The sequence below is a fragment of the Megachile rotundata genome, unplaced genomic scaffold (genome assembly GCF_050947335.1).
Source record: "Megachile rotundata isolate GNS110a unplaced genomic scaffold, iyMegRotu1 scaffold0229, whole genome shotgun sequence".
Lineage (NCBI taxonomy): Eukaryota > Metazoa > Arthropoda > Insecta > Hymenoptera > Megachilidae > Megachile > Megachile rotundata.
The window spans coordinates 139,900-164,363 of NW_027473526.1; the positions used below are offsets into that span (position 1 = coordinate 139,900).

Genomic DNA, 24,464 nt, shown 5'->3' on the forward strand with positions numbered 1-24,464 from the left:
AATCGCCTAGATGGCGCTGTCTATTGCTGCCACCTCATCTGATATACCGGTAGTTTATGGTTTCCATCCATCGATTTTACAATATTTTCGCGCGTTTTTACCGTTCTTATTGTTTCATTCGATAGAGAACACGTATTTGGATATTTCGAAGTCTTTCAAAACGTATTAGTTTCTATTCATAAATATATGCTAAAATAACGATACACACGAATATAATGAGTTGTAAGTAAATGTTTTTATTCAAATTGTGATTGTGGTAAAATCTTTTATTGAAATTACGACATTAGATACAGAAACGAAATAATGATAGTCATTGTCTTTTAGCGTCGCTTGAAATAACAAATTGGACTCCTGAATATTTCATCGCAAACAAATCAAGTTGTAACAGCGTTTTAGAGTGTACAGAGGCTTTAATGAAAATTCCTTTACTGAACAATGAACCTGTACATAACTTTAGAAATCAGCAATTAGTCAGATTCAAAGGAATGATTCAAGATATGCATAATCCTGAATATTATTTCAAGCAATACGAGGTGAAAAATATTGAAACAGAGGCACGCGAAGTCAGGTGTGGAATGTACATGGACTGTGCTAAGTGCTTGGTAATTATTCGATAAAAATTTTTATATATTATGGCCTTTATATAGATTGTTTGGTATACGGGTTTATATACCGAACATCATTTGTATGGATTCAAGGGCCTATACGAAAACATGGTAGTTTCAGGTGCGAGATGCTACAAGAACAGTTTATCTCGTGTATAATGCTGCCAACATGTTATTTTTAGCACCGATTTATGATCCGCGTTAAGCGTTTTGTCGATATTTCATAAGATTTAATTGGATATTTTTGTTAGCCAGAAGAAGAAATCTTGTTAGATTCAGACCAAAATGAAAATTCGGAAAGGCACACATGTATCGTCATATCGATTCCTGGGTTAAACAATTGGGCAAAGGAAAAGAACGAATCTCCGCGTGGTTCGAATACATTAGTAAAAAGTAGTCAGAAAAGAAATTTAGACGCAAACGACGACACGATGATGGAGTGTTTCGAACCAATTCGTAAAAAAGAAAAATTTCCATTGACCCCGGACGACGAAAAAATGGATATTAACGATCACGACATGGGTCAGCGTCAAATACTTTCAAAAGAATATATATTGAATTTTCCAATACCTATAGAAGATGGCAAAGCATGTATAGTGAAGGTTATTACGTAATTATTAATCAACTGTTTTTTAATTAATATATAAATTAATAAGCTCTGCATAAGCTATCTTTCCGTGCATCGTATTACAGACATACGAAGATGTATCTTTAAAATTGAACGAGATTATCGAAGTAGTTGGGTTTATATCTTTAGATCCTCTTTTAACAACTATTCATGATGGAGAGGACGGGACCATGACGGAAGCAGAAACGAACGTTCATCATCCACCTGCTTCTCTCGTTCCTCGATTACATGCTGTAAAAGTAATTCACTTAAATAAACAGAAAGTAAAGAATGGGCCAGAAATAATATCTAAGGCAGAATTAATAAGAAACGATCTTCATTTGGTTTTGAGCCAGCTTCTTTTCGGAGATCAGTTGGCCGCTGATTATTTAATCTGTCACTTACTTTCATCCGTGTGAGTATTTTTCATTTCGAACGCGTATATTATATTACATATATGTATTTATACGCGTGGCTAGAGAAGATGGAACATATATTATTTTCTATTTCAGTTATATGAGAAGAGATTACTTTTGTCTTGGTAATTATCCATTAAATATAACACATTTTCCTGCAACGAAATACAAATCGTTTACAAAAGATCTGTATAAATTTTTATCGCTGTTTACCGAAAAAAGTCATCTACTGGAAATCACTTTAGAAAGTTTAAACGATTTAACGTTATCGCCAAAGTGAGTAAGGTAAAATATTTCAATTAGCATATATTATAATATCATTTAAAAGACTTTTCTGTGTCGGTGGTCAGAAAAGATTACGAGTGCAACAGGCTGACCAGCGGAGTACTTCAACTTAGCGATAATACTCAACTGGTGATAGATGAAACTGGATTAACCACAGGGCAAATAACACAAGCAGGACGTGAAAATTACAATGCAATTTGCGATTTAGTTAATTTTCAAAGGATTACGTATGACTTTAAATTCTATAAAATGGAGTACGACAGCGATATTCCAGTTTTAATTTTATCCGAAGCAAAATCTTTTATTCCTGTACGAACAAACTTTTATTACAATTGGCTGGAGCGATTCGAGTAAATGGCAAAAATTTTCTTACGTATATTTATTTTAGTGTCAAAATCAAGTTATGTTGAAAATAGATGCGGAATCGGGGAACATCTACTCCGAAATAATCGAAATTGCGGAGCAATACTTGAAAAATGAAAATCGATTGAAAGATATTCGATTATATTTAGCGGCTGTACGAAAGGCAAAATTCGAATTCAACGAGAATGTTACGAAGGTAATTGAAATAAATCTACTATTATCTATATATATCGTAAGATTAATTTGTACGTTATTAAAAAGTATTTAATTCTATTTCGACTTTTGCACAGGAAATTCAAAATGACTTTATAAAATTAAGACAAACATACAAAAGCGTAAACAGTGATCATTTGCACGCGTTAATGATACTTGCCAGATTATTATCGTTATCGCATGGATCGAGCACTTTGAATACGGAGTATTGGAAGAAAGCAGTCGAAATGGAGACAGAACGATTAAGTCGATTAGCAGAAAAAAGGTAGATTTAACTCGAGTAAAATTAGAATTATATTGTCCATTAATTGTATTCGTTTATTATAATTTTGTACTTTTTAAATTAAAGCAATATTTTTTACCACTCACGAGTAATTAAATAAAGTAAAGAAATTTCGAAAATTTCTCATAATATTTGCTAAATTCCATTTCGATGATTCGAGGGTAACGTTTATTTTCGATTCGTTCCGAATTTGGAAATGGAAATAGCAAACCGTTTCTGTCTTATATTCTTAGAAAATATTTCCGGTTGGAAATACTTTGAAGAATTTCTCGATAAAACGTAACACGTTGAAAAGTACTATATGTATATACATTGATTAGCTTTTATTTTTCCTGCTTCAAATACTTGATTCTTTTCTTAATATTTTTTCTCCTAAAACTCCTAAAACTCCTAAAATTACTAGGTAATTTGTATTACGGAAGAGAGTAAAAGAATAATGTTGGTGTAGTTTTGCCACGATTTTCATATTTACTTAATCGATAGAAAAGATTGTCATCTCGTTAGCTCGAATTAAGCGAAGTGTTTGTAACGATTGGAAGTTTGCACGAAGATCTATAGTGGCATAATAGCAAGTTGATCGACGTTCGCTCGATCTAACACCGTATTATGTACCGTATTCGTATTTCCTGCTTTACTTAACCTTTCTTCGCGTTCTTTACGAACCAGTTCCAGGCCCTTTTTCGCCGCTTGTGCGTATCTCTTCGAAAGCGCTACTTCTCCTCTCGCGCCTGGGATGTGACCCGTATAACCAACGATCGGCGGTCTTTCGGGCGACAGTTCGTAATCTGTAAATAATATATCTGAATAACGCACGAGAGCGGAGTAAATTGTCTTGCGTAGAGAATTGTCTACGGTCAACATACGAAATCGTTTATGTTGGCCATGATCGATGTCGCCGGCTAGATCACCGGTCCTCGCTCGGTGCAAAACGTCGTTGTCAGGATTGCATCCTTCGACGCGAGTTCTCGTTATTTCTTTACGAGCTCTTAGTTTATTTTGATTTTCACGCCATTCCCGAGCTCCTTCTTCCACGGCTCTCATAAAGGATAAACCGTATCTGCTATTAAATCCAGGAATGTATCCTGGTAATCGAATAATACGACTTGAACTTTAATTGGAAGACCTACACCCGTGTGTCACTCGTTCTTTTCATTTATTTACCAGTATATCCCAGGATATACGGAGGTGCTCTGAACAAATGCGTTTCGTTCTTCCACTCTGCTTTCGTATCCTTCTCGTAAAACATCGATGTATTATCGCGCGAGTCCCTTCCACGCGAATTCGGTCTATAAGGGCCTTCTTTCAGAATTCTTTTTTCAAGTAATTCCTGTATCACGTAACACCCTCCGTGGAAGCATTTAACTTTATATTATATTATATTACATTATATTTTCTATTACGTCGCGTTGTATCGTTACAGTTCGCTTTACTTTATCCGCGCATAGGTATATCATGTGTATATTCATAGTTCTTACCTTCATTATTTCTTCCGTACACGCGCCGAATCGTTTTCCAACTCGAAATTTAAGGGTAGGACAATGACCGGTATAGCTGGAAAAAGGGCAAAGGGAAAACTCGCGATCGGCGAATCATTAAGAAACGATTTACATAGCCGATCCTGGTTTTGCTCGATAATTCTGTACCGCGTTTCTCTATCGGCGTATATGCGCGAAACAAACTTACGATTGCGTAATCGTCGGATATTCTCGTTTCGCCGTCGCTAATCGTTAAACGAAATTCGATCGAGCGGACTTTGCGAAGTACGTAGGTACCGTAATCGTGGAACCGTGAAAGTGGACTACCGGTGACCCAGTAAATCGAAGCATTAGTCGGCGTGTTGAACTAAACGCATCGTTGAACTCGGAGGTGACTCGAGATCGTTCGAACGCGACGCACGAGTATTCGCGCGTTCTTTTACGCATACATAATCGGATCGTTTAGACTACGCTTAGTTTAAATGCTAGATATCGAACGATCGTGATTACCAGCAGAATGGTACGATCGCGATACAAAGCGTGTTAGGATCGGTACCAGCTGTTTCATCGCACGGTTCTACTTGAACCACCGTTCCACCTACCACATAATCCGTCGCGAATCGATGAAAAACCACCCGCTTCACCGCGAGACCAAGCACGCTGTTCGTCTTTCCGAACATTCTTTGGGAACTTTCTTCCCGTACTCGATCGAGTAGTTTACTATATGTATATCGAGATGTTGTTGTTCGACGAATACGCTTTAATTTCTAATCGTTGCGTTCGCGAGCGTTACGCAAGAAGCGTCGCGAACATTGCGAATTCGATTAACGCGGTTAATCAAGCTCGACTATACAAATCGAACCGAACTAAATAACGATAATCGTGACCTTACCCAGGTAAATGAGCGCCATAATTCTGTCGAAAAAAACGTTTTCTCTGTTCGTCGGAGATTGGATCGAAGATCATCTTTCTTCATCGTCGTCTTACAACATCTTTTCCACCGTGTTCTTCATCTTTTCTCGTGGGTTCGATCGCGATCTCTTTCCGCGACAGTGTTCCAATCCCAAGCTTTTGGAAAGCTTTGGAACAGATCGACAGACTGCCGATCGTACAGAGTTTTCGAACTTTGGGACAATCGGGACGCGCGCCAGTGAAATAAAACCGTATATAATCGGACTAGTAGTATACGCGTTGCGAGGAAGTTATGTTCCATCAAAAGTAGCGCCCCACCAACGTTTCGAAGTTAGCCTTTCGCTTATTCCTTTCACGGATTACGGCTTCGATGTTGTTCAGACGATCTTTAGACAAATACGTTCTTAGTTGTCTCTACTTTGCACCGTTAAACACGTTTTCTACTTTTTGTCGTTGTGATCGTACCGGTTTAAATTCACTCGGCGTTATCGAACGTGTTATCGGTGATCCATTTCCGTCGCGAAACCCTTTCTTTTAATTCGTCGACAATTTCTCCGTTTACTCCGAAATAAAACTTCTCTACGGATAAGTAATGAAACCGATCGATTTTACGGTTTACGCGGAAACAAAAAACGCACCGTACAAGAAACACCCGATACTCTGTTACGAGATAACTTTATAACGAAATCTTTCTTTCATGTTACATTCACTAACGAACGACCGAACGAACGGACAAAACGCGTTGTACGCTACCGTTTGTTTCGCGTTGCATCGATAACTGAATACGATTTGGTAGGAGGCAATGGTCTCCTAGGAGTAACTCGACTTCGTTACCTTTAAGAAAATCGATAGAGATAGGGGGTTAAATGGTGTAGGAGGATCGCGTAAATGCATCGAGGTCTTTAAGAAAGTACTTTTTATTCGCTCGTGCGACTTAATATCGGTAATCGACGATTTAAACAACACACTTTTCCCCGTATTAATACAACCGTGATTAAACTATATCGACCAACTAATCTTTACACTTGCTTCCAGAATTTCTCCAAAATTTCAACTGTCATATCTCAAGTTTTATCAATTTGCAATTAATCAATCGTGTCGTTGCCCTTTCGTCCTGAACACCCGAATTCTATATCGTTAGTTACAGGTTTACGCTCACGAGGAATCTGTAACGAATATATTTAATAACTAACAAGCTTACATATTTAATAATATCAAAAAATATATTCGTTTTGATATATTTTTTAAATTTCTATTTGAGCGCGCATCCTTTAGCATCGTGACGGACCGGAGTCCAGCATTGCCGACCAAACACCCTGTCTTTCGACGGAGGAAGCAAATCCTGCTACTAATCTTCTTCTACTTGTCGAGCCTTTTTATACCTTCGAATTTTAGGAGAATAAATTGTTCGTTTTGTTATCTCGAAAATGAGAAATTAAAATTGTCGGTGAAAATATAGTAGTCATTTAAACATACCGCTAGCGCCATCTAACGATAAGCGATGCTACTAGTCGAGCAGAAAATTCGAAGGAGGACTCATAGGTGGAGGTAATTGATTTACAGATACTTATGCTCTATCCGCAACTAAAATATGATTTTATGAATTTCATTTTAAGACAGTTATAAAAACAATAAATTTCTTGTTTTACATTTTTAAACTGTGAAAATATAAAACTGAAAAGATTCGTTGTTAGTACTACTATGTTTAGTTCTTAAAGAAAGATCGCGATATGCAGTGGTTGGTGGTTTCGATTATGTGCTTTTCTAATTTACTAAGCATTGTTTCTCTTTGATTGTTATACTTGTGACATTATTAACATTTTCAAAGATATACCTAACAAAAAATGTTACTTTCGGCGATATCGGTATTTTAAATCGTATATCACGAATTACATCGTGATTTACTTATCTCGATCGAATATAACCGTTGTATTTTACATTCAATTTTACATTATTAAATAAACAATAACTCGGCAAAACCAGTTGCTTTTTATAGAGATCATTTTTAAATTCGGTAAAGGTATTTTCTCATACATTGTAATAGAAGTCTTTCTTTTTGTCTTCCTATTAATTCCAGGTTAGAACAATCAAAAGAAGAGCAAAATGTATTTAATAGTACCACAAAGGTTACTAAACAGCTGTAAAAGACAAATACACACTAACGTTTCTCGAGTTTTATTTAATCAATATTATAATGCTGCTCATAAGCAAAGGATACGTTCTTCGCGCTTCTATTGGAGTGGAGGCGGTATATTAATACTAGGATTAACTTATGCCGCAGTACCTTTATATAGAGTATTTTGTCAGGTATAACATAATCCGATTATAAAACATTTTTTCTAGTTATTGCATTATTTATGGCAGCAATTTATTCGATAGTCAACTAGTTATGGCGGAACAGTTTCCCTTAATCATGATAATACTAAAGTGAGCACAATGAAACCCATAAAAGATAGAGTGTTAACTATAAAATTTAATGCTGATACAGCAGCAACTATGCAGTGGAACTTTAAACCTCAGCAAAATTCGATAAAGGTTTTGCCCGGAGAAACTGCTTTGGCATTTTATACAGCAACAAATCCTTTAGATACACCGGTTACAGGTGTATCCACTTATAATGTAGTACCTTACGAAGTGGGACAATATTTCAATAAGATTCAATGTTTCTGCTTCGAAGAGCAACAACTTAATCCTCACGAAGAAGTAAGTTTAATGGAACCGTTAGAGGAAAAATTTTTACAATTTTTATATAATAAAATTATAATATCGCTTAATAATATTGTTTAATAATGTTCCATTAAGGTTGACATGCCAGTGTTCTTCTACATTGATCCAGATTTTGTGGAAGATCCTAGAATGGAAAATATAAATGAAATTGTGCTTTCCTACACGTTCTTTGAAGCTAAAGATGGAATAAAACTTCCTATACCAAACTTTATGAAGAAATAACAAATGGAAAAGACTATACATTAATTTTTAAACACTATGTAGAGACATATGGATAAATGTATGTTCAATGTTTTCTCTCTCTCTCTCTCTCTCTCTCCCTCTCTCTTCCTTATTTTTTTTTTCTTTTCTTTTTTCATAATATATCTAACAGGAAACTAACTATTTGTAAATTAGCATTAAAATCTAAATAGAGCGTTAATGGGATAAATTCGTCTAAGACCCGAAACTTTTTCTCTGTCTATGTACATCGCGTCAATTTTTAATGCCAAATCGTGTTCCAATGTTGTCCGCGTTCTCAATAATTTTTGATGCTGGTTCTCCAATTCTTTTAACGCCATATGCAATCGTCGTATCTGATGGTTTATTTCATTAATCTCTTTTTGAAGGCTACAAATACAAAAACTTTAATATTTACCATCGTGACAAATAAATTTACAAGAACAGACCTCGTATGAGCGAAATCACGACAAAGCTCTATATCTGGACGATGCATTCTAGCTTCTAATCTTGTATGTGCTACTTTCAGTACATATTGTTTATCTATGATAGCTTTACGTGTTAATTCCAAGTTTTTTTCGATATCAAAAATTTCCTGTTGTATCTAAAATAAAAACAATAAATTATTTTAATATTTTAGAATATCCGGTATAATATTTCCTACTTTTTGTAAGTGCTGTTGAAGTTTATTTTTAGCTTCGAGTAATTCGGAAGATCTATGTGCCAAAGCATTATTAGTATTACTCCATGCATCCCACATTTCTTGAGCAACTTTGTTTAAAAGAAGTTCCGCGTTTGTCCTTAATTGACAGGATTTATTTCTTTCTGTTTGAGACTTTTGAACTATTTGATTTGCAGCATTCATCCAGGTCTCCTGTTCCGAGGCACTAATACACAACAAATATATTTCATTTTTCTAAATTTTAAATAACTATTCCTTCTATATAATATATGTACAAATTATGATTAAAAATGAATACCATTGATCGAACTTTTCAATTCCAGAACGATATTCCAATCCATGACTATAATTATTTAATTGGTGACACAGTGTATCTATTCCTAATGCGTTTTCTTTATTTTTTAGGTCCAATTCCAACCGACATTGGCACATTCTACAATCTCGGAGCTGCAAGCAAAATTCATGTTTGAAAATACCACAAATTAATACCTTTAGTTTTACCTGATTTTTGCATTTATCTATACAAATTTCCAACTGCTTTCTATTTTCTTCCAAAATCTCTAGTTCTTTGAACAAACATTTTTCTGTGTTGTCGTGCACAAGTTCGGTATCTGCGTAACAAAAAAAAAAAAAAAAGGAAAAGAACATAAATACAACAACCATAATATATAGATATATATATTACTTTTAAATAGTTTTCAATTACCTTTCCTAGCTTCTCTATGATAAAGACACTCTTCTACGATGTGCAATGGACTCTCTATATCTTTAAAAGCCTTTTCTAAAACCGAACGACAATCCTGCAGTCTAACGATTTCCTGAACCAATCTCTCTAGTTCTGATGCCACCTCGTTTTTCCAAAAATTGATATCATTTATCCTTTCGCCTAGCCTTCTACCAGTATCATATTGTCTATGTTGCACTTTTTCTTCTGCGTCTCTGTATTTTTATATATTTTGTAATAATTAAATAATGCAAGCAATGATACGCAACACTTACCTAATAATCCGTAAGGCATCGTTTCTTATTTTTTCTGAAAAATGTCTACATGAATCCGCTTCATTGTAATATTTCACCTGTCTCTGAAACCACTCATTAGGTGTATATCGCGAATAAAGAGTATTTTTTGAAGTGTACCCAGGACCATGCTCATATTTGGTCGACAAATTTGGGAACTTCAATGAATTTATATTACTTGCAGTATCTAATGTATAACTTGATCTTGACTCTGGGACCCTACAACAGTAATTGATTACACATCAATTGTTGTATATAAAATGTTGAATACATAAAAATTGGTATGAACTTACAAAGATTTAATTTCAGTATTCTCATATCCTATCTTAGGAGCAATTAAATTATTTATACTGATACAGTTGCTTACTGGACGTAAAATAGAAGGTTCGATGCGTGATATCGTTATATTATCCGTACTCCACGATTGTAATTGCTATAAATTTTACATATATAAAAGAGAAATGGTAATTTATTAGAATATAAAGATTTGATATTACATACAATATAAATTATTAAAAACAAATGAATTCTTCGCTATTATTGCCTTATATAAAACAATACATTACAATTTAATAATAAAGTCCTGAAAATATTATAGACATTGTTTTTTTGTTAAATTTTTGACAATAGTAATATTATTATTCATCAAACTTAGTTGTAATCCAACATGGCAGATATACCTGATGATGCGCCTAAACGTAAGTACACGTGCAGTTAAATATCTTATTTGACAAAGTATCAATTAAATGTTTACAATATTTTATTGGTGAAATTAAATAAAATAACAAATTTAAAGATACAAAAAACTATTTGTAATCGATCGCTGTTTAATGTTTTTTTTTGTCAAATGCAAGGTTATATTTTGCTACCTTTAATTTTAGCAAAATATAAGGAAGTTTAGTTGTTTAAAAAATTTTGTAGTACACGTAAGAAATAAATAGTACTTCAATATATACATTATTCGCAATTTTTTCAATTTTTAACTTTGACATTCTTATAAAGTTGTATATAAGTGGTATGTGAAGAGATAAAAAAGAAATAACATTCGTTCTTGTTGTTTCAGACTGTCCTGGCACTACAAGCAGAGATGCAGGGAAAGCATCTCTGTGTGCCGGTTGTCCGAATCAGACAATATGTGCATCTGGGGCATTTAAACAACCAGATCCTGGTATAACACTTGCTAAAGAAAGACTTTCGATGGTTGAAAACAAAATACTAATATTATCTGGTAAAGGTGGAGTTGGGAAAAGCACTGTTACATCTTTGATATCCAGATGTTTAGCAGCAGACAATCGTAATAGAAATGTATATATCATTCTTGTATATATCACGTAATTTCTAAGAATTATATTATACATCATAAATTAAATATCAGTTAATTTTTAAAGACAATTTACCTTTTTTACATTGCCAAGAACATCCATATTGTTTTCAATGTACATATCAACAAAGTAACTTCTGCTAGCCACTTCCAGCTTACGATATAAATTTTGAAGAGGAAATATCTGTATGCTTAGCAACCTGTGTATGCCGTGTCACTATGTACCAGCTTCTTATTGATTACTTTAAACCTTTGTTACTCTACAGCTATAATCTTAAACAGAACTAACAAAAACACCTTCTAATGTATACAATTATATAATTATTTAATTTGCACCAAACTAAATAAATGAATTTAATAGGTTGCAGTATTGGATATTGATATTTGTGGACCTTCTCAACCAAGAGTGTTAGGTGCAATAGGAGAGCAAGTTCATCAAAGTGGATCAGGATGGTCTCCAGTAGTAAGCTTTTCATATAAATATGACGGTAATTTATATTAATGATATAATACTTAAGTAAATTCTGTTGATTCTTTTAGTACATAGAGGATAATTTGTCCCTAATGTCTATTGGATTTTTACTTGCTAGTCCAGAAGATGCTGTAGTATGGAGAGGACCTAAAAAGAATGGTAACCTTTTTGTTGCATAAGTTTACTTTATTTATGTATTTTACACTATGACATTATATACTAAAATGTCTTATTATTTCTAGGAATGATTAAACAGTTTCTGACAGAGGTTGATTGGGGCACATTGGATTATCTTATTTTAGATACCCCTCCTGGTACATCGGACGAACATTTATCAGCTACAACTTATCTTAAAGGTGCTGGTATAACAGGAGCAATAATAGTAACAACTCCCCAACAAGTTGCTCTATTGGATGTGAGAAAAGAAATTGATTTTTGTAGAAAAGTAAATATACCTATTTTGGGAGTTATTGAAAATATGAGTACATTTACTTGCCCTAAATGTAAGGTAAATATAAAAAGTGATATCAAATTAATTAAATAGTGTTATCAGTTCTCGTTTATACAAATACACTTTTAAATAGAATATCGTCGAGATATTTCCTGCGACAACTGGTGGTGGCTGTGCAATGGCTAAAGAATTAGATGTAGAGTTTTTAGGTTCTCTTCCCTTAGATCCACTTTTAGCTAGATGTTGTGACGAGGGCAAAAACTTTTTAACAGAAATTCCGGACTCGCCAACTGTATCTATTTTACAAGAAATTGTTCAAAGTAAGATATTTTCTGCAAATTTTATTCATTTATTTATATGGCTGAATATTAAATGGTACGATCTTTTATTTCAGAAATTGTAAAAATATGTGAAGACACGAAAGACAAATGTGAAATAAAAACAAGGTAGAAAAATGCAAATTTTATAACAAAAACAATGTATGTATATACATTGAAATTGTGTATAATATATTTAAACTATTATATTTCTTCACGAAGTATTAATATATATTTTGTAAGTTTAATAAACAAGAATAAGCTTTAATTGCGTTTATTGAGCGAGCAAGCCGAAGGCGAGCGAAGCTCTTATACTTGACTTTGCAACTTCTTTGTCCGCGTTTTTCTTATGCACCACTCAACCAATTCTCATCAAATTTTGCACGCACATGCGTATGTACATCCAGATGGACATAGAAAAAAAAATTGTTAATTCGGACTTGCCACGGAGGAATAATCACCGAAAAAACTGATCCTCATTGACCATAAGGAAAATAAAAAAATTAATATTTCGGCACTTTGGCGACGTAGTATGGTTCCTGACGCATTTAGGAACAAATTTCTATTAGGGTTTGATGCGTTTTGATGCCTAATAAAGCCAGAAAATCAATTTTTGTAGAATTCGGTCGAAAACGGTACAGGTGGCGCCATCTAGCGGCGAGCGGCGGAACTACGAAAAACTAAAATTTCGATTTTCTCGAAAACTAGGCACTTTTCCGAAATTCTGAGATATACAAATTTTTCCTTGTCGCCTACGGAATCGAACGAATCTAATTATAGCCCGCTAGGACCATTATTAAAGAAAATAGAAAAATAGCCCATTTCATGGACTAAAAATTTGCAGTCCATCTAGCGGCGAAAGTTGGAACTACAAAATAGAAAATCTCGATTTTCTCGAAAACTAGGGACTTTTCCGAAATTCTGAGATATACAAATTTTTCCTTGTCGCCTACGGAATCGAACGAATCTAATTATAGCCCGCTAGGACCATTATTAAAGAAAATAGAAAAATAGCCCATTTCATGGACTAAAAATTTGCAGTCCATCTAGCGGCGAAAGTTGGAACTACAAAATAGAAAATCTCGATTTTCTCGAAAACTAGGGACTTTTCCGAAATTCTGAGATATACAAATTGTTCCTTGTCGCCTACGGAATCGAACGAATCTAATTATAGCCCGCTAGGGCCATTATTAAAGAAAATAGAAAAATAGCCCATTTCATGGGCCCGTACACGCGTTAATGAAAAATATAAAAAGTAATATTTCGCAACTTTGACGACGCAGCATGCTTTATTAGATATTTTAAAGCAATGTTTGTTGAATAAGTTATTCATTTGTTTGCCTATTAAACCCAGAAAATCAATTTTTATTTGGCCCCTTTACTGCGTGTCCGGACATACGTTTTTTCAGTTTAGTTCGCAGTTTCGCCGCTAGATAGCGCCACAAATTTTCTCCATAAAATGACATTTTTCTTATTTTCTTTAATAATGGTCCTAGCGGGCTATAATTAGATTCGTTCGATTCCGTAGACGATAAGGAACAATTTGTATATCTCAGAATTTCGGAAAAGTCCCTAGTTTTCGAGAAAATCAAGATTTTCTATTTTTGTAGTTCCAACTTTCGCCGCTAGATGGACTGCAAATTTTTAGTCCATGAAATGGGCTATTTTTCTATTTTCTTCAATAATGGTCCTAGCGGGCTATAATTAGATTCGTTCGATTCCGTAGGCGACAAGGAAAAATTTGTATATCTCAGAATTTCGGAAAAGTGCCTAGTTTTCGAGAAAATCGAAATTTTAGTTTTTCGTAGTTCCGCCGCTCGCCGCTAGATGGCGCCACCTGTACCGTTTTCGACCGAATTCTACAAAAATTGATTTTCTGGCTTTATTAGGCATCAAAACGCATCAAACCCTAATAGAAATTTGTTCCTAAATGCGTCAGGAACCATACTACGTCGCCAAGGTGCCGAAATATTGCACTTTGCATGCAGAGTAGAATTGACACAGGTGGCTCATGTACGTGTCGGAATGCTGACAGAAAGTAATTAATTACTCGTTACCCGAACATTATTTATGAACTTTTATGATCGAACCATGTAAATAATGCATTGCTGACCATTCTTCAATCATAAAAGTGCACAAAATATATCCACAAAACGTGTAATTAATTATTCAAAATGACCTCGTGTATACCGCTTGTCACCGTGGCTGGCCTTAGATTATTAGTCAATAACTAATTAATTTCATTAAAAATCTGAACAAGTATGATACGAGAAAGTAGCTGAGGGATCACTGAACATTCTTTTGTAATAAAAGTGCATAAATTGTGTTTAGAAAATGTGTTATTAATTATTTCAAATTAGCTCGTGCGTACGATGTATTCCGCCGACTTCGTGTTGGACATTAATTAATAACTAATTATTTACAATAAAAATGTGAACATATGTGATATGAGAAAGTAGCTAGGGAATCACTGAACATTCTTTAATCATAAAAATTCATAGACTGTGCTTAGAAAGTAAGTAATTAACGATTTTGCGTACTCGTTATCGTGTATATTCCTCCTGCGCGTCGCCCGCGCATGCCACGGTGGAATAATCACCGACTTTTTGACTTTTCAACTTTTTTGTCCATGTTTTTCTCTTACACCACTCAACCAATTAAACCGGATGACACGGTTGACTATTTTTGCTTTAGCGTGAAATTTACTCGCTCGCTCAACATCGTTTGGTTAGATTAATCAAACAGACCTAATATAAATATAAATCATCTATTAGGAGTTATCGTATATTTCTATTGTGCATGCGCGCCGTTTACGCGGTATACATTTTACTCTGCACACCTCCTTTACTTTTATGCGCTCTTGATACCAGGAGTAACTCCTGATACCCGTCCGCTAGATGGCGCTAGTGGCTCGATTTTCAGTAGTCTGTTATTTTCAATTGAATGTATTAAATATTGATTTTTTCAACTTATTAGACAATCATATGACCCAGAATGCGTGTACTTTCGAAAAATGTATTATTTAGCGATTTTGAAAACGCTTTGTGCAAATGCGTGGGTAGTATCACGAATGGTTAGGACCTATTCTCATTAGATACTATGTTCCCTAAGATACAGTTGAGTGTGTACATACATATGATTTTATGAACCGAAATATATAGGGAAGTTTACTGATATGAGTAACTGTAATCCGTATTTAGTTACTGCTTGTATGTAGCATGGAACGAAAGAACAGTAAACAGAAATACAATAATATATTTTTCCACTTATATTTAAAATATCTTGATAAAAGAAATTTAGTTTAAGAACGTTATTTTATAAAATAATTGGAATATCTGTTTACCTATCTAATTATATTTTCACGATTTTAACAAATGAAAAGTTATCAACAAGTTTTACGTATAACATTAGGTTATGCTGAACTGTCAAGATAAATTACGTTTTGTGAATATTGCGAATTAATAGTTGAAGCTATTAATCAAAGCATATAATGGAACTTGGTGATTTAATATTAATTCCAAATCTTGACAATGTTGCATTAATAGACAAAAGCGATGGAAATAATAAAAGCATAGATGGAACTTTATGCATTAGTAGTCACCATCTTCTTTGGTCTTCACGGCAAGACAGTGATCAAGAACTTTGGGTATGGTTGAAAGACAAGGAAAATATTATTTTAATATTAACCTGTTGAGGACTATTTGGGTGTTCAATTACCCGCAACCTCTTTTGAAGAATGAAAGTTTCAGAAAACATATGAGGTATATGTATTTGATACAGACCACTCGAAAGAATATAATGCAAATGATGGGCTGGGATAGAAGTTTATTTATAATAAGGAGCCCAAAAAATTGATGGTTCTCAACAGATTAAATACTATAGTTTGAGACGATACATTCTCTAAATAAATTATGTTATTCTCATATTTTTTAGCTGTTGTATCGAAACATTGATCTTATAGAGAAAAAATTAAATACCCAAAGCCCTGGTGGTAGCATTATACTAAAATGTAAAGATTTTCGTATCCTTCAATTGGATATTAATTCAATGGACGATTTAATGAACGTTGTATTATCCATAGAAAAATTGACATCTCAAGGTATAATAAGTAATTTTACTTTATACACGCGTCATATTTATGTATTCTTTCTATTAATTTCTAACTCTTTTTTTAAATCACAGAGCAAACTTTACAGTATCCTTTTTTCAATAGACCACAAACAGTTAATAATACTATGATACAAATAGAAGATGGTTGGACCGCATTTGCTCCTGTATCAGAATGGTCTAGACTACTAACTGCACATGGAGATGAATGGCGCATCAGTTACTTAAATAAAGATTACAAAGTTTGCAATTCTTATCCATCTGCTGTTATAGTACCGCGTCATGTTGAAGATAAAATTATAATATCCTCTGCTAATTTTAGAGATGGAGGAAGATTTCCTGTTTTATGCTATAGACACGAAGGAGGGGTATGAAATAGCAAGGCAACAGATTATCTACATACATAATTGATATTTATTCAAAATGTTAATAAATATTGCAGAGTATTTTATTAAGAAGCAGTCAGCCAATGTGTGGTACTAGTGGTAAAAGGTGTAAAGAAGACGAAAGGTTATTAAATGCAGTGTTAGGTCCAGGAAGACGTGGGTAAATAATTTTAAGAATTGTTTTAACTGTTTCAAAACATTACAGATATGTTTCATTTAATCAATATTAGTAATTTTAGTTTAATTGATGTCACTAATAAAAGCCTTATTTTAACAGTTATATAATAGATACAAGGTCTGTCAGTCAAGCTCAAAATTCTAGAGCCAAAGGAGGTGGTACAGAAATGGACGCGGCTTACCCGCAATGGCGAAAAGTACACAAAGCGATTCCACGACCACACGATTTAGCAGATAGTTTTTTTAAATTGATAGAGGCCTGCAACGATATTACGTGTTCTACCTCACAATGGATTTCGAGACTTGATAATTCTGGATGGCTAGTTGCTGTACAAAATGCCTTAAATGCTGCTTGTGTAACTGCACAGTGTCTTCATCAAGAAGTTGCAGCTGTATTAGTTCATGGTATATAATCTACAAAACAATTGAACAAGAATAGTCCATTAATATACAAAATTAACAAATAATAATAATAATAATTATTATATTTTTGGTAGGAAGTGCTGGTAGAGATTCTACTTTGGTAGTAACAAGTTTGGCACAAGCGATATTAAGTCCAGATTGTAGAACAGTACGTGGCCTTCAGGCTTTGATCGAACGTGAATGGATACAAGCAGGCCATCAATTTTTCACTCGCACACGTCACGGACCATATCATTCATCGAATTCGCAAAATTCCACACATGCTCCGACTTTTCTCCTTTTTCTCGATTGCCTTTATCAGCTCCATTATCAATTCCAATTTAGCTTCGAGTATACAGTAGATTTATTGATTGAACTGTACAATCATGCATACTGCTCTAACTATGGAACTTTCTTAGGTACACGTATAATAATAATAATAATAATAATAATAATAATAATAACTTTTTGCGATTAATAGATAATTTTTTCTTAGTAATTAAAATATTAATGAACATTAATTTCAGGGGATTCAGAAGCAGAAAGAGTTAATCTTAGATTATCAGAACGAACGTGTAGTTTGTGGTCGTATCTAAATCAGCCAGAAATATTGGAAAAATGGTTAAATCCTCTGTATGAACCAAATTCAGGAGTTATTTGGCCAAGTGTTGCACCTGTTAGTATTCAGTTGTGGAAAGAACTGTATCTTGCTCATACTAGCATTGCTCCATGGAAGGGTTTATTGTCATGCATAAAACAAATTAAACATAATTATATGGCAGTACGAAAGGTTGCTAACCAATTGCAAATTCAAATCAGACGAGCAATAGAAGAAATGCGTTCCAATCCCAATACATGTTACGAAGAAGAAATACAAGATGAACATACTTGTCTAGCACAATTAAGCTTGGAATCCCAAAATACTTGATTATTTTATATGATAAATCTGCTTCTAATAATAACTTAAAAATGACGTATATAGAAAAAAATTCATGTTTATGAAATTTTATGACGATCTTGAAAACTATTTACATGGTATTATTGTTAAGTTTCTTTATGCTAATTTTTGTAAGAATATAATGATATAAATATGAATATAAATAAGATACGTATATACATATATATTATTTATAATTATATTGATTAAAAATCTATAATTTACTCGATAAATTTGAAAAATATTTTGAATGATTTTTGTTTTATGTAAAGGTAACTATATATATTCTAACACATAGTCTCAAATAAATCATAAAATTATTCATGTAATATCAGAGTAAATTAGGTTTATTTCTAAGTTCTCACGTCGATAATGAGTCTTTACTGTTATTTAAGAAAAACAAGATTAAAAGAGAGGTTAAGGATTGTGTTCTATTACCGGTTATGGGAAAGAGAAATTGGAGGGGAAACGAGGCAGGTGTTCATACACAAAGAAAATGAAAAGAATCCTAGCAACAAACACGCTTGGAACTGGACAATCTTTCGTATATTTTCTAATTTTGTACAAAATTTGTATATATAAAAACAACTTTAAAGCAATGAAAACACAAACAGAATGTTTCAAATTGTTTTAATGTAAAGCGATCGTACATTAAAGTTTGATTAACTCTTTGATCTGTATATGTATATGTAGCACACAACGATACGAAAAGACAGCTATTTATATTATAACTACAGGACTTATCATCTTTTTAAACTATTTTTTTTTTTTTTTTTGTTTACCTTGTTAACTCTAGCATAGCATATACAGTAAAACGTGATGTTTCTTCTTGAAATTTTTAACCATTTTTCCTTAAGCACAACAAACAGGTTCAGTCTTGAAGATTGACTCTGAAGTTCGATTTCCTTGGATGAGTATGGATCTAGTCACGAATAAAATTAAAAAACGTGGACTGAATTCAAACCCATCCAGGGCCATCGAACAAATCCAGTCTTTATCCTTTGATTAGTGATATTATATTTAGTAAAATACAAATTTTACTAAAGAGATGAAAGCTTTCCCAATAAAAGGTGGACGAAACAAGAAATACAGGAACTTAACTAACGATGGAATCACAAGGCAGAATGTGATGGAATCAGGAATGATGCGTTTGAAAATGGAATTGAAAGAGTTACGAGTAGGGGAAGAGGAATGAAGGGTCCCGGATTGGTGAAACTCCCTCCTCTTACTATCTATAAGAATAAGGCCCTCAAGAGGGGAACAAATCTTCGATTCACTAAAATCGTACATAAAATTTTAAATTCTCTCTCACTCTTTCACTCCCTCTCTCTCTCTCTCTCTCTCTCTCTCTCTCTCTCTCTCTAATAATATTTATTTATTTATATATGTATAAGAATTTAAGAATTCTTTTAATTTTATAATAACTGTTACTGCCATCAAATTCTAATTTTCGTATAGGCTGCTCGACAAGAGAGTAAACTTAATTCGCGCAGGTTGACAGTCTAGGGAGATTTCCAATCGTAAGTCTAATGTCTCTCTATAATTTGCTTCCAATTTCTAGATCATATACGCAGTGGGATAAAATACAAGGAGAGCAAGAGCCGATAATGACATGAGAGAATGACACAATAAAAGAAGGCCGCTAGGTATATATTTTTAGCGTCACGATCGTCCCAAGATCATATGCGCGTCGCCATAGATTACAAAGTGATAAGAATAAAACTTGGTTAACATGCGCAAAAGGAACGTAAACTCGTCGGCTAGGAAGTCTATTCTCTCGTGGAATACATATTATTGAAATTTGAATGAAATGTTCCTAGAAAATGAAATACAGTAAATATAGGACATTCATACGATAACAATTTACCTACCCTGTACAGTGCTTATGTTGGGCGCTACGAATTTCTGTAGCAATAGAAAAGGTGCTGTTGTAGTTGTAATATGTTTTTTTTCAAGGAACATCAATGAAACAGAAATATTTAAAAAATGCCATATGTGCATCTTTAAATAAATTGGTAATGATTTTACAGTGTCGTATTTCTTTAAAGGTATGCATACATTTAGTACGATATTTACGGACAATGCTGATTACTGTCAATTTTAAAAGTTATAGACTATATTGTTTCTTGTTTTTTAATGTTTCAATCGTCATAAAACAGTAATTATTATTATTATTACTATTATATTTATGCTACAATTGTTATAAAACCAAGTAAGTGTTGAACTTGTTAACAAATTCTAAATTTTATTCCGCTGTAAAACATTCTGAACAATTTATTCTAAAAAGTAATTACACTTTATAAATAATATTATTTAATTTATATGAATTTTCAGTATTTAAAAGTAATTGTAATATGGTATGTTAGAAGTAAGATAAGTTTCATTAATGATTAGATTCATAAATTGTTACAGTGTACATTATTTGTATTTAACAAATCTTATTGAAATAATGCATTATTTTCAGAGACATAAACATGAATACTACATTAAGTTCAATAGATAGTGGAGGCGATAAACACACGTCAGAAACAACGGTACAAAGTATAGTGCAAAATTTGACTACTATGCAAAACATGCAAAATGCACAAAGTGTTGTTCAAAGTAATATTCAGAGTATTCAATCGACTCAAACCATAGTAGGATCAGTTGGAACATCTACCAGTCTTGTAGGCAAATCAATGTCAATGGACACAAATTCAAAATTGCCTTTAATGAAGCCTGTAGTTCCCTCTGGTACTACGTCAACTTCAGAAACTAATAAAATAACCACAACGGTGAAAAATGTTTTTTATTTGTATATCAATGCTTGATATTAGCAACAGTGTAACTAAGTTTTATTTACATTAAGGTTACAATATTGTTCATATCAAGTATCGATATATACCATTGTTATCAATAACAAAATGCTGTAACCTTATCTGTTTATCCTTTTACAGATTTGTTCTGTGGGATCTACGGTAAGAATAATATCTCCAGGTATGTTGAGTACAGTGGAACGTCAGAATCCACCACAAGCTCAGCAATTGTTACAACAGACACAGCAGGTTACAGGCATACCAGCAACGTATCATGTACCTAGAGGACCAGCAGCAGTTGCTAATATTTCAGCTCCTAGGTCAACGGTAGCTACTCCTATTGTTAGAGCGAATACAGGACAAACAATACCTACCACGAGACCTGGGTAAATATGTTCACTTAATATATCTAAATATAGTACAATTTGTACGTGTATAATATAAAAATATACATACTTTTAATACTTTTCTAGAATAAGTACAACTATTTCAAGTCCTCAATGGCAACCTAAGACATCAGTTGTATATGCACAACCGCAAAGACATCCTGCACCTCCAGTTAGTCGCGTTTCAAGACCTCCGTCTACTGTATATTCCAGTCAACAACCCCGTCTAATTACACCGACAGGACAAGGAAGATCGGTACAAGCCACAATGGTTACTGGAGTTCCTGGTACTCCGTCCAGATTAATAGCACCTGTTCTTCAAGCAAACAATAGTATTACACGATTACCAGTATCACAAAATAGACCAACTACACCTCAAGTGGCAAGCATATCACAAACTACACAACCTGGTAGACCTACCACTCAAACTATTCAAGTAAATTGTCGTTTCTTTTTCGTTTAATAAAAACTATATAGTCTTATTTGTATAATAATTAAAGTTACTATATATTTAATTTATAGCCTAATCAATCAAACAGACCTACTACAGGTATCGTAAATCGCATAGCCGTATCCGCACCTGTAGTTGGTACTGCAAATAGAATACCTGGCACAGCTTCGGTAACTGTTCAACCAACAGTGGGAAGGCAGTTATCAATTAACACAGTTGCTACTCCGTCAAGCGGTACTGTCAGTCGAATTGTCATCCCGTCACAACAAGTTGGTATAAAAATACTTCGATATGTATTTAATATTATTATGTTTGTTGTATCTTGTATGAGAAACATTTTGATAATGATTTGTACTAGATTAACTAGAATTGGTTATACATAATAGGTTCAACAGCAGCAACAACAGCAACCACAACAACAACAACAGCAGCAGCAGCAGCAGCAATCACAGCCACAAACAGCACCACGCGTTGTTCAGACAGTAACATCTTTATCGAGTCTTAGTACAGTATCACGTGTAATTGCTACAACTAGTACATCAAGTACAACAAGAATATCACAACCGACATCAACCACGGTTGCTAGAATTACTGGAATGTCTTTACATCCTTTACCTTTAGCACCCGCAAGGGTTACATCAGCACCTGTTAAAACAGTCCAGACACAAAGTATCGGACAAACTGTTCAAATTAAATCTTCCCAGCAATCCGGATTTCGAGTTTCTACGGCTAGTAATACAAATAATAATTCAAATACAACTCCTGCACAGTCAGTTCAAGGACAGTATTTGCATCCCCCACATACTGCTACATACTATTCCTTTGAACCAACAGGTAATATTTTTAAATCTTTTATGTCCTCGGTTCTAACGCAATCTAAATTTACCGATATCATACAGGAACATACACTCAGTATCGGCAAACTCCAGTCAGATTGCTCGTTGAACCTGGATACGATGAACCACATACCAAAACAAACGCGTCTCCAAGACCAAGCATACTTCGAAAAAGGGATCATGATAATTCACCTATTAAGGGTACAGAGAATTGAATCAATTGTTTAAAATGTCAGTAGAATGTGATAATAATGATTCTTTAATGGAAATTTTTACAATATTAGGCGCAGCAAAAAATTTAGTTCCTGTACTTGCATCTTTACCACCTGTTACTACAACGAGTCCACCTTGTTCACCAAGAGGTGATCAAGATGGTGGAGGTTGTCAAAGTTCGGGATCTACTACAGTTTCAGCAACATCATCGCCAGGACTTGACGAAGAACCAGAACAATCTAGAATTACAATAAATCCTACAGTCGAGATGTCTCCTAGGAAAAAGCCTCGAAAACAACAACTTACCGGCGTAGAATTAACGGAATCAAGGTGTACAGAAGAAGAAATGCAATTCATCACAGAAGAGAGAATGAAAAAAGAACTTAAAGAAGAACCAAAAGAAAAATTATTAGAAAAGAGACAAATTTCTAATACGCAGTGCGACATAACTAAATCCCCTATACAACAATCAACTGTTGCAATGCGAACACGGCCTACACCTAGTTTATTAGGTTTGCAAAGAAAGAAAATATTTCAAAGTATTATGATTATGATACGTGAAAATAACGAGATGATACTTCTTGATTTTATAGGACCATCTTGGAAAAATCGATGGGGCAGTAGACTTCATCATTATAGAAGACCAAGCGAAGTTCGACCTCGCGAAGAAAGACGACCCACAGTTGCAGAAATAGCTCAGCAAAAGCATGTATTACAGAAACTAAACGGTTGGAAGGTGTATCATCTTACTGCACAAATGGAGGATATCGCTGATCTTGAAAAACAAGTACGGACTTGTAGATTAGATTTTTACAATTTACAGGCTGTTATGAAATAATATTACTGTTAGTTGTAATATAATTACAATTTGCTGTTGTATTTTTGTAGGTGCATGAAAAATTAAAAACAACGCTGACCATGCTTGAGTCACAACAAAATGTTAGGAATAGACAAGATGACGGACTTGAACGGGTGAATGAATTAATCAAAGGAAATATGCAGCGCAGTAGTTTAATTAGCGAAGGAATGAACGAAGCACGTACGCAACTTATCGCTATATTTCAACATAAAGGACCTATTACAGATATTTTACAACGGTGCGGCAATAAACGAGCTCAAAAGAAACGAGATAAATGAACTAATGTTTGCATCGAGTTACAGTGAACGTGTGTATAAGGAACCCTTGCATAAGCGAGGTTTAAAAGGGAGTTATTTTTATCTGTGTCACAGAATCTATATTATAGGAGTAAAATAAATGATTTTATAAGATTATGACATGACTGTCACTAACTTGTTTACAATTTTATTATATAAATTTACAACTTTTTATTTTAATACAACACGTATTATTTCTCTATTTCTTGAAGTTTTTTTTATTTGAATTATGTTAAGATATATATATATACATA

The 24,464-nt window shown here is 33.8% G+C and overlaps 7 protein-coding genes and 1 long non-coding RNA gene across 15 annotated transcripts; 5 read left to right on the forward strand and 3 right to left on the reverse strand.

Moving 5' to 3' along the window:
- The first annotated feature begins 68 nt into the window (after positions 1 to 68).
- Positions 69 to 2,853, forward strand: LOC100882201 (mini-chromosome maintenance complex-binding protein). Its single transcript, XM_076541904.1, has 8 exons — positions 69 to 222; positions 325 to 602; positions 857 to 1,207; positions 1,299 to 1,627; positions 1,725 to 1,904; positions 1,979 to 2,222; positions 2,302 to 2,472; positions 2,567 to 2,853. The coding sequence occupies exons 1-8, from the start codon at positions 216 to 218 to the stop codon at positions 2,756 to 2,758; spliced, it is 1,752 nt and encodes a 583-aa protein (XP_076398019.1). The 5' UTR covers positions 69 to 215; the 3' UTR covers positions 2,759 to 2,853.
- Positions 2,854 to 3,150: 297 nt separating this feature from the next.
- LOC100882311 (uncharacterized) lies at positions 3,151 to 6,564 on the reverse strand. 3 transcript variants are annotated; one of them, XM_076541922.1, is made up of 5 exons: positions 5,140 to 6,564; positions 4,248 to 4,323; positions 3,934 to 4,099; positions 3,636 to 3,854; positions 3,151 to 3,557 (listed from the first exon to the last, which is right to left on the reverse strand). In XM_076541922.1, exons 1-5 carry the CDS (start codon positions 5,211 to 5,213, stop codon positions 3,325 to 3,327), a joined length of 768 nt encoding a protein of 255 aa, XP_076398037.1. In that variant the 5' UTR covers positions 5,214 to 6,564; the 3' UTR covers positions 3,151 to 3,324. The 3 variants fall into 3 exon arrangements, with proteins under 3 accessions (XP_076398037.1, XP_076398039.1, XP_076398038.1); XM_076541924.1 differs by having other exon boundaries at positions 4,850 to 6,564; XM_076541923.1 differs by lacking the exon at positions 4,248 to 4,323.
- Positions 6,565 to 6,751: 187 nt separating this feature from the next.
- Positions 6,752 to 9,471, forward strand: Cox11 (Cytochrome c oxidase copper chaperone COX11). 2 transcript variants are annotated; one of them, XM_076541926.1, is made up of 4 exons: positions 6,752 to 6,897; positions 7,237 to 7,466; positions 7,539 to 7,862; positions 7,962 to 8,169. In XM_076541926.1, the coding sequence occupies exons 2-4, from the start codon at positions 7,263 to 7,265 to the stop codon at positions 8,106 to 8,108; spliced, it is 675 nt and encodes a 224-aa protein (XP_076398041.1). In that variant the 5' UTR covers positions 6,752 to 6,897; positions 7,237 to 7,262; the 3' UTR covers positions 8,109 to 8,169. The 2 variants fall into 2 exon arrangements, with proteins under 2 accessions (XP_076398041.1, XP_076398040.1); XM_076541925.1 differs by lacking the exon at positions 6,752 to 6,897 and adding an exon at positions 9,193 to 9,471 and having other exon boundaries at positions 7,263 to 7,466; positions 7,962 to 8,166.
- Positions 6,755 to 11,470, reverse strand: LOC100882420 (tektin-3). Of its 3 annotated transcripts, XM_076541914.1 has the most exons (9): positions 11,202 to 11,470; positions 10,098 to 10,237; positions 9,787 to 10,023; positions 9,494 to 9,726; positions 9,289 to 9,398; positions 9,086 to 9,234; positions 8,770 to 8,992; positions 8,555 to 8,709; positions 6,755 to 8,495 (listed from the first exon to the last, which is right to left on the reverse strand). In XM_076541914.1, exons 1-9 carry the CDS (start codon positions 11,244 to 11,246, stop codon positions 8,285 to 8,287), a joined length of 1,503 nt encoding a protein of 500 aa, XP_076398029.1. In that variant the 5' UTR covers positions 11,247 to 11,470; the 3' UTR covers positions 6,755 to 8,284. The 3 variants fall into 3 exon arrangements, with proteins under 3 accessions (XP_076398029.1, XP_076398027.1, XP_076398028.1); XM_076541912.1 differs by having other exon boundaries at positions 9,086 to 9,398; positions 11,202 to 11,469; XM_076541913.1 differs by lacking the exon at positions 11,202 to 11,470 and adding an exon at positions 10,761 to 10,811 and having other exon boundaries at positions 9,086 to 9,398.
- On the forward strand, positions 10,233 to 12,633 carry Nubp1 (NUBP iron-sulfur cluster assembly factor 1). The gene is made up of 7 exons (XM_076541917.1): positions 10,233 to 10,502; positions 10,868 to 11,109; positions 11,487 to 11,588; positions 11,666 to 11,756; positions 11,840 to 12,105; positions 12,182 to 12,368; positions 12,443 to 12,633. The coding sequence occupies exons 1-7, from the start codon at positions 10,472 to 10,474 to the stop codon at positions 12,496 to 12,498; spliced, it is 975 nt and encodes a 324-aa protein (XP_076398032.1). The 5' UTR covers positions 10,233 to 10,471; the 3' UTR covers positions 12,499 to 12,633.
- A 2,671-nt stretch (positions 12,634 to 15,304) lies between these two features.
- On the forward strand, positions 15,305 to 19,164 carry LOC100875953 (myotubularin-related protein 9). Of its 2 annotated transcripts, XR_013041345.1 has the most exons (8): positions 15,305 to 16,011; positions 16,299 to 16,464; positions 16,548 to 16,840; positions 16,915 to 17,018; positions 17,136 to 17,440; positions 17,533 to 17,856; positions 17,965 to 18,472; positions 18,770 to 19,164. XR_013041345.1 is itself a non-coding variant. In XM_076541905.1 (7 exons), the coding sequence occupies exons 1-7, from the start codon at positions 15,856 to 15,858 to the stop codon at positions 18,363 to 18,365; spliced, it is 1,749 nt and encodes a 582-aa protein (XP_076398020.1). In that variant the 5' UTR covers positions 15,305 to 15,855; the 3' UTR covers positions 18,366 to 18,557. The 2 variants fall into 2 exon arrangements, 1 of the variants encoding a protein (XP_076398020.1); XM_076541905.1 differs by lacking the exon at positions 18,770 to 19,164 and having other exon boundaries at positions 17,965 to 18,557.
- LOC143266323 (uncharacterized) lies at positions 16,864 to 19,693 on the reverse strand. Its single transcript, XR_013041349.1, has 2 exons — positions 19,157 to 19,693; positions 16,864 to 17,449 (listed from the first exon to the last, which is right to left on the reverse strand). It is a non-coding gene; the product is annotated as an uncharacterized LOC143266323 (long non-coding RNA).
- A 487-nt stretch (positions 19,694 to 20,180) lies between these two features.
- LOC100882641 (uncharacterized) lies at positions 20,181 to 24,327 on the forward strand. 2 transcript variants are annotated; one of them, XM_012295466.2, is made up of 11 exons: positions 20,181 to 20,422; positions 20,839 to 21,148; positions 21,311 to 21,555; positions 21,643 to 21,991; positions 22,078 to 22,275; positions 22,393 to 22,510; positions 22,628 to 22,840; positions 22,906 to 23,043; positions 23,127 to 23,567; positions 23,649 to 23,842; positions 23,944 to 24,327. In XM_012295466.2, the coding sequence occupies exons 2-11, from the start codon at positions 20,849 to 20,851 to the stop codon at positions 24,190 to 24,192; spliced, it is 2,445 nt and encodes an 814-aa protein (XP_012150856.2). In that variant the 5' UTR covers positions 20,181 to 20,422; positions 20,839 to 20,848; the 3' UTR covers positions 24,193 to 24,327. The 2 variants fall into 2 exon arrangements, with proteins under 2 accessions (XP_012150856.2, XP_012150854.2); XM_012295464.2 differs by having other exon boundaries at positions 20,183 to 20,422; positions 22,393 to 22,840.
- The last annotated feature ends 137 nt before the right edge of the window (positions 24,328 to 24,464 follow it).